The sequence below is a fragment of the Chiloscyllium plagiosum genome, chromosome 33, assembly GCF_004010195.1.
Source record: "Chiloscyllium plagiosum isolate BGI_BamShark_2017 chromosome 33, ASM401019v2, whole genome shotgun sequence".
Taxonomy (NCBI): domain Eukaryota; kingdom Metazoa; phylum Chordata; class Chondrichthyes; order Orectolobiformes; family Hemiscylliidae; genus Chiloscyllium; species Chiloscyllium plagiosum.
Window position 1 is genome coordinate 6,642,943 of NC_057742.1, and position 9,064 is coordinate 6,652,006.

At 39.4% G+C, this 9,064-nt stretch overlaps 1 protein-coding gene across 1 annotated transcript in view; it reads right to left on the bottom strand.

Moving 5' to 3' along the window:
- The window catches only part of cwc25 (CWC25 spliceosome associated protein homolog), a 24,080-nt gene that overhangs the window by 6,770 nt on the left and 8,246 nt on the right, over window positions 1–9,064 (bottom strand). Inside the window, exons 6-8 of the mRNA XM_043674839.1 lie at window positions 8,072–8,286; window positions 6,990–7,079; window positions 3,779–3,940 (exon numbers count right to left, since the gene is read on the bottom strand). Coding sequence (XP_043530774.1) covers window positions 3,779–3,940; window positions 6,990–7,079; window positions 8,072–8,286 — 467 coding nt within the window. The remainder of the gene's footprint in view (window positions 1–3,778; window positions 3,941–6,989; window positions 7,080–8,071; window positions 8,287–9,064) is intronic.

Sequence of the window (9,064 nt, forward strand, 5' to 3'; positions counted from 1 at the left end):
TTTCGGCTATCCTAACAAGGGCTTTTATTTAATTGAGATTACAAAACCTGGCGGTCCGGGGCCCCTTAGGAGAGGAATCCCGCACGAATACGGGTTTTATTACATCTGATGTTAACACATTCCGAGCATGTAAGAAATTTAAATATACACTCTGGTTAGTTGTAGGTTAGATTAGTAGATAGTCGAGTTTTGTTTTTTTTTCTTTTGTTAAATTTTGGCTATTGTATATTTTATTTAATTGTATATCAATGTTTATATTTGAGAGTTTTGTTTATTTTTGTGAACTTGTAAAAATGTTAAATTTCTAATAAAAATATCTATATAAAAAAAATTTGACCGAAGAATCGCAGGTCTTTGCTAAGTTGAAAAGTTTACTCTCTAATCACACCATACCAAACCTTTTCCTAGGATAATTCTGGTTCTTTAATTGGTCTCTGGAAATACCTGTAACGTTGATCCGTCAGATCCACAAAACCCAAACCTCAGTGTAGTATATGTTGCTGTTCTGCAGCAGTGTACTCCAAATTATATTAATATATTGGTAGTAAGCAATAGTCAAATTCTCCAGAAGTGGAATGTTAGAAGTAAAGACCATGTGTAGTTTTGGGGTAAAACAAGCAGGGTTTGAGGAAAGCGAACAGCTAGATTAAATAAGTAGATATAATAAATCATCATTTTAAAAATGTAGATTGGTTTTCTTTTCATACAGTTGCATTTTCATAGTTAATTAATGAAACATTTAGACAAATTTGGGAAGAAAACCAGCAATAGTTTGAGCATTGGAAATTCTGTTCGGTAGGGGTGACCGTCTAGAGGTTTATAAAATCATGAGGGGCTTGGATAGGATAGGCCTTTTTCTTTATTTTTGGGGTGTGTGTGTGTGTGTGTGTGTGTGTGTGTGTGTGTGTGTGTGTGCGCGCGTGTGCGCGTGCGTGTGCGCAAATCTAGAGGGGATAGGTTTAAGGTGAGAGGGAAAAGATTTAAAAAGGATACGAGGGATAACATTTTCACACATATGGTGATGTACGCATGAAACAGGCTGCCAGAGGAAATGGAGGAGGCAGGTCCATTTAAAAGGCATCTGGATGGGTATATGAATAGGAAGGGTTGAGAGGGATATGGGCCAAATGGTGGCAATGGGACTCGGTCAGATTGGGATGTCTGTCGGCGTGGATGAGTTGCATCGAGGGCCTGTTTCTGTACTATATAACTCTGTGACCAGCAAGGAGCTGGGAAATGCAAAACTGATTCGACAACAGTGCGGACAGATGTGTGCAATGACTGTGACAAATTCACATCAAATGGGTTCTATTATGAATATGCACAGAAGAAATTAGAATGAGAAAAAGTTGACATAAAAGTGATAAAAACATCAGAGTAATATGTTGTAGAAGTAAAAACTGAAACTACATTGGAGACAAACAGCAAAAAACACAAAACAGTCTGTTTCTTTGCATTCAAAGGATTTGACCAATGAGTAAAGGAGAGATTCCACATTAAACAGAAACTGCTTATGAATTCGTAGAAAAAGTCGTCAAATTCCCATTTAAAAATTGATAAGCATACATCCTATACAAAGTTATACTTACAACTTTGAATCTCTATAAACCACTGATGGGCATGTATGGAAATCCTCAATCTGAGAACCATTGGCTACCTTTTAACACAAGCCATTTCCTATCACTGTGAAATTTCACTGTTCCCAAGAAACGCTCTCATGTCTCAGCTCATAAATGCACTACCCACATGGAATGGATCCACGCAAGAGTTTCATTTTTATTTTGGTTTATGTTCAGAATGCAGAACTGCAAGTAGCCTCATTGCCTGAGGCACGGATAACATCAATTAAACTTATATACTGCTTTTCAGATAACATTTGGTAATATAAAATAATAAAACATTTAAACAATCAAAAACATCACAGGGTGTGTTCGGGCTAAATTTGACAATGAGTCACATAAGGAGATTAAAAGGAAGAAAGAGACAGGAAAGGAAATCGATAACTTGGAGTGTCTAGGAAGCTTCTCTCCCTGAGGCATTTTGAGGCTGAGTGATGTTACCTTCACTAATTTTAGGTCAAACCACTGGTAATGTTTCTGCTGTTCCCATTTATGTCTTCTCTCAACTGTTTATTCTTTTTTGATTAGCGCCCTCATTCCGATATCATTTAACCCCCCACCCCGTAAGACCTTCCCTTCCACTACTCCTTCAACCGCTCTTCAGTCCCTGGCTCTGCACTTGCTTAAAAAATTTGAATCTTGCTACTACTAGTATTTTTGATGTGACGTCTTCAAGCTGACACATGAGCTCAGTTTCTTTTTCCACAGATGCTGCCTGATCTGAGTGCTTTGAGCACATTCCTTTTTCCCTGCTGTGCCTTCCTGATTGTATATTACTGACCTCTGCTGGAGCGTGTGTAGGCTGGAACTGGGCAAAGCTGAAATAAAGTTCACATCAAGGAAGATGCCAACATTCCCTGTGTCTCATGGAAGATGGCCAGCTGGCATTCACAGCCATATCTAAACATGACATCAGAATAGGAGGATAAACGTTGAAATGGTGGCCAAACAAAACACACAAAAATGTCATCTCATAACCTCAAGGGAGATGGTGGTGTAATCTAACTGCACTAGTAATTCAGAGTCTCAGACCAATGTGCTGTAGGCACGGGTTCAAATCCCACCATAGTAGCTGTTGGAATTTAAATTTATTTATTAAATCTGGAATATAAATCTAATGTCAGTAATGGTACCATGCAAGCATCATGGATTGTCAAAAAATCTATCCAGTTCTCTAATGCTCTTTAAGGAAGGAAATCTGCCATCCTTCGCTAGTCTAGTCTACATGTGACTCCACACCAACAGCAGTGTAAAAGACTTTTATCTGCCCTCTAAATAGGCTAACAAATAATTTAGTTAGGGACTGCAACAAATGCTGGCTTGCCAGCAATGCCTATATCCCTTGAAAGGATAAAGAAAATAAAAAGAACAAATCAATTCTAATATTAAAAAAAGTTTGACAAAAATCACTCATTAATCATTTATTAATCAACATCCACATGTTGAATTAGGCAACAAAAGATTTTCAGACAGCAAGATTTTTATTATTGTATACCTTAGAACAAATGTCAATGTGTTCAAAAGCCATGACTGTACAGAATGATGGGGCAGGCTTGATGGGCTGAATGGCCAACTCCTGTTCCCAAGTACAAGGATCCACCTTTTCCTTCTGGATTGTATTCAGAGCTAAATACGCACTGGAGTACAACACAGCATTTGTTTTTGTCAAATAAACTGTTCAGACATGTTATGACACATCTGAAGCAGGTGAGAAGTGAACGGAGATATTCTGGTCTACAGGCAGGGATACTACCACTGTGCCACAAGACACCAAGAACCCAATTGTTTTTTCAAAAATATGAACCACATCCACCACCAAATCACCTGTTTAACAACTTAACTCCTGTTCTTTATTTATTTTGTATCAGCCTGTTCAGACATCTTATAACACACATCTGGACTAGAACACCCCAGCGACTAAACTAGGCATTCAGACTCAGAGTTCCTGGATACTATCACTGCACCACAAAAGCCCCAAGAATGCAGCTCTGTTTCCTGATCAATTTGTTCAATGATGTCATTACACATGTCTGGAGCAGTGGGTCTTCCACTCTCACTCAACTCTGAAATTCTTCTCTTAAAGGGACGTGCATTTTGAAAGCTAACGTCACTTACTAGTACAACTTAACCAACAGATTGCAAACCCTTTTAATACTTACTGGAGAAACTTTCCGTCCTTAGTATCCTTTCTCTCCAGTTCCTGCTCCATTTCATCGTCCTCTTTGTACCGTTTGATGTTACATTGGCGTGCTTTGTCATTCCATTTTGCATCTTCCATCATTTCCTGACGCCTGCGTTCCAGTTCCTCCGCTGAAAGTTTCCTGTAAAATCAAAGTATGATCAAATCATAGCACTGGGGTACCATACTGCAGACTGGGTGGGGTGTTATAAACAAATACAAGTTGCTACACACAGGACAGGAGTGGTATTTACCCCTCTGGTCTAAAGCAAGCCAGCCCAAATCAGCCAGAATCCCGGGTCTTATTACTGAACTACAGATTTCCATCAGTTGATGGTGACTTGTCAACAGATATTGAGTTAATTTTTCTAATGCTAGCAACAATAATTAGGTGAACATGAAAAAGATAGCTTTGAGAGAAAGGCACCTGTTTATATGTTTTAACAAATAGAAGTGCTGAGCCAGAAACAAACCATGAGACTAAATTCAGTTACTGTCCTATTGCAAAGAGAGTACTGATCCAGACCAAGGCAAACAGATTACGGAATGACATTTTTCAGCCACTACAAGGCTAACATCACAAGTGGATGAGATGTAGGTGGAAACAAAAAAAGCAAAGGTGGGAATCTGAAATGAAAACTTAAATTTCTGCAGATGCTCAGCACACCAGCTAGTTGGAAACAATGGATTGACTTTCTGAAAGTTTTAATGGAAGATCACATGGCTTCAAATGGGGTTAACCGGACACATCCCCAGTATTTTCTCTTCCATTTGATCTACATCAGTTCTGCACAATTTCTCAAGGCTTTCAAGATGTTTCTGTGTTGGGCACGTGACCTTGTCTGACACCTCGATGCAGATTTGAAACACAGCTGCATTAACAAAAGTGCCAGTTTTCAGGTGTGATACGAAACAGAGATCACAGCAACTTATGGATGTCAAGCAGCATTTGCTTTAGCAGCAGATGCAGGTTTTAACTTACCAAATGAGTTTCAGTCTTACAGTTCCAGGTAAATGGGGTTGGTTACATTGGGGATTTAACTAGACGAGTGAGAATAGGATACTTGCTACCAGTTAGAGTCCAATGAAAGTAACAAATTCCTCCCTCACTATTTATTATACAAGTATTTTGACAACAACTGCTTGAAAACATTTTAGTAAAAGTAACAACTAGCTTGAAGTAGGATAATTTTATCTCTTCCTATTATTAATCATTTAAAACATTCCTTGTTATAATCTTATGTTAATATATTGACCTCTCTTTCTCAAAGGAACAAATGCTTGCAGATTTTGTGTGCCATTTTCCTCTCATGAATTTTTCAGCAAGGCTAAAATTCCAAATTATTTTAAAGGTTTCTCAGAGGGCTACTGCCCAAGAGAGATATTAAGAAGAAAAATACACACTTGTGTACAAAACATTTGAAAATTGTGAAAAATGAACTAAGAATAGAAACAAATAGAAAACTAACTTGCTTTCATTTGTACTTTGTAGGGCCAAGGCACAAATTGGCATAAACCAAGCATTATTAGCAACAAAAACTTTTTTCCCAAAACAACTGATTCTCACTGCTAAACACAAAAAGCCATCACTGTAAACACAGCTTCCAGACTTGTAACAACTAATGCATCTTCATTACATATATGTGAAGCTGGAAGATTTTAAATCAGATTTTAATATCCATTTACTAAATCTCAAATCAGAGTTATAAAATTTTGATTACAAATTTAAATTTAGCAACTGATACAGCATTAATTATAATAGAACCCATAATATTTTTTCTCATATAGTAGTTCCTGACTGATGCAGCTGTAAGCTAGGAATTCATTATCTCAACAATATGAGATGTTGCTGGTTCCGAGTTAGCTGAATATTGCATTGTTGATAGGTTTAAAACTGTTCTCTCTCTTTTGTAGCCTATATCTCTCTGACTCTTGTGGCTCCCTTCATTCTCCCATCTCACCCTTGCAGCACCCCAACTCCCCTCATCCTATTGAAGCCTCAACTTTTCTCCCCAGCTCTTTGCAGTCTTGCTTACTCAATCCCCATTACAACCTCTTTCTTTCCCTCTGTCCCCTTGTAGCCTCTTGCTCTCTCCAACCCTACCAGAGAAGACAATGATCCCCACAGATAGCTTCCCACCTTGGTTTCTCCAGCAAAACATTTCACATACAAAGGTACCCCAGCTTCAGCGGTCAGTATGTCCCTGCCTCAGCAACTCAGTGACCTACTTGCTCACTTAGTTTTCTTTCTTACCCCAGTAGCTGCTTCTCCAATCACAGGTTGTTTCTCCCTGAGTTTCATGCTGATACGTTCAATACAAAGGTAAACAAGCAGGATGCTGGAAGAACACAGCAAGCCAGACAACTTCAGGTGGACTTCTCTAACTCCTGATGCTGCCTGGCTTGCTGTGTTCTTTCAACCTCCTGATTGTCTACTTTGAATTCCAGCATCTGCAGTTTTATTTGTCTCTAACTAAGTTCATAATGAAAGCACAGAAGAAAATTAGCCTATGTTTGGAGCAGCAGCTCCTCAGAGATTCTTTCCAATCCAGGGATAACATTGCACCACTGGTCGATTCTGTCATCCATTTTCTAGGACATTCTGGGAAGAGTTCAGGGCGAATCTGAATGCTGCTCCCATGTACCCTTAACACCGCTGAGGGCTTGTGTTAATCTGTATCCACTATAACTGTTGCTGCCTTACAGTCTTGTATTTGCTGCTGTTAGTTAACAGCTTAGCTCAACCAACTTCAGAGTTTTCCTATTACTTTGAGACACATTTGTGAGATCAATTAAATGATAATTTATACTATTTACTTCTTTGTCACCATTTCAAATGCTCAGTTTACTAGTGATCAAGGGGTGTGTTTCCCAGTCGGAAGATAAGACGCTCCTCCTCCGACCGTCGCGTTGTTGTGGTTTGGCGGTGGATGAGTCCAATGACCTGCATATCCTCGGTGGAATGGGAGGGGGAGTTGAAATGCTGTGCTGCTTTCCCTACATTCCTGAAGAAGGGCCTGTGCCCGAAAGGTCGAATCTCCTGTTCCCTGGATGCTGCCTGACCTGCTGTGCTGTTCCAGCAATAAAGTTTCAACTTACTAGTGATCAACAATCCTCTAATTTATGAACCATGAGAAATTATTTTAAATTAAACCTCCCTGTCCAACTTTATGAAACTCTCATTTCAATACCTTGACTGATTGGAATAAGGCCTCCTGTGGTATTGTCCTCTTGGTAGGTATGACTTTTGAGCTTCAACATTTCCAACTTTGTCATCATACCTTCAAAAAACAAAACCTTATTAGAAGTGGCCTCTATTGGTCCTCCAATAATTCCCTCTTGCAGAGTATGGTGTACAGTGTTAGCAGTGATTGAGCAGGTAATGCACTCTCACCACTCAAGCAGAAGACTTTGGGTTTGTTACATTCCAGAGACTTAAACACAAATGCTCCAGTGCAAGCCCGAGATAGTAATGCAGTTAAAGGTGCCTTTTTTCAGACGAGATTTTAAATCAAATTCCCCCAAACCTAGGTCTGCTATTCTAATTTGGTTGCGTCAAAGAGTAAGGTTGATAAAGATTGTAGGACAGTCAGCAACTTTACATTTTCGTTAAACATGGCGAGTACTAACCATGTGATGCTGCTTGTTGCTGTTTGTAGTCATATGATGTTGCATTACTTCCCATGCCATCTTTTTACACATTCACCTTCACACACTACACCTAACTGAATGCAAGAGATCACATGCATCAAATATGATTATGTGGTCATTATTCACATTTATATCCATGGAATCTTGCTGCATGTAAATGGCTGCTGCTTTCCCTACATTAAAACAATGACTAGATTTGCTGTAAAGTATCTCATGACATCGAGAGCTTGTGCAAGATGCTATGTAAAAGTGTAACCAGTATTTTCTTTCTTTCGTAATGGGAGAAAATACCAGTGTGAATTTCTGAGCTGTGTTGTTTTGGTATAGGTAATTACAAAGAGTATTACAAGTCACAGCCTGGCTGGACAGGAAATTGCATCTTGATTATCAGCAAGGTTTTAGAAACTGTACACTTAGATGCTTAACAGAAGATGACAGCTTCAGGCTGCACTCTGTCTTTTACAATTTAATAGCCTACCATGCACTCACTGCTTGGATTTAAAATTGGCAGAATGAGACTTCAAGGCAAGCTAGCCACAAACTGCAGAATGAATCCTGGATAGGAAGAGGCAAAAGTAACATAATTGAAAACAAAATTAATTGGATAAAATAATCTACTCACCGTGAATGCATTTTCGAGCGTTTAGGTGGTGACTGAGATGTCGATCTGGATCTTCTATGGCGTGAATCTTCACGTCTGACATCCTTATGAGACTGATGTACGACTGTCCTGGGGTGGCTCCCAGACCGTGACCTGGGTCTGGCCTTGTGAGATCTTTTAGCTGGGTCAGAAGATGAGGAATGTTGTTGCTGGATAATGCTGGGAGAATCTTTCACCTGCATGGCAAAAAGGATGACTGAAGGGGGTGAAAAAATAATCTCAGCACCAAAAATTAGTAATATGAAATATAGCAGATTCCTGAATGTGTTCACTAAGTTAAGACAAGATTGAAAACGCTATCTAGTAAGGGAAAGATTACTGCTTCCCATTACCTATCCAAATCCCTTCTAAAATCTCTTTTAAATGTTGTAATTGTACCAGCCATCACTTCCTCTGGCAGCTAATTCCATACACACACCACCCTCTGCTTGAAACAGTTGCCCCTTAGGCCCCTTTTAAATCTTTCTTCTCTCACTTTAAACCTATGCTCTCTAGTTTTGGACTCCCCCATGTCAGAGAAAAGACTGTCTATTTAGCCCATCCATGCCCCTCGGGTCACCAAACCCATAAAGTTAACTTTGATTTCTCTTCACAGATACTGCCAGACCTGCTGAGCTTTCCCAGCGACTTCTGCTTTTATTAGCTCTTCAAGAGAGCTGGCATTGACTTGATGGGCTGAATGACTTCCTTTTGATTCAAGAGTGAAGGTTGCAGGGCTTTTCTTTAATATATGGTTACCTCTTCAGCAGTTTAATTATCTGGGATTGTTCAGCAAGAGGCCCTCTACTTTTTGTCATTTACATAAATGATTTGGATGCGAGCATAAGAGGTACAGTTAGTAAGTTTGCAGATGACACCAAAATTGGAGGTGTAGTGGACAGCGAAGAACGTTACCTCAGATTACAACAGGATGGGCCAATGGGCTGAGAAGTGGCAGATGGAGTTTAATTCAGA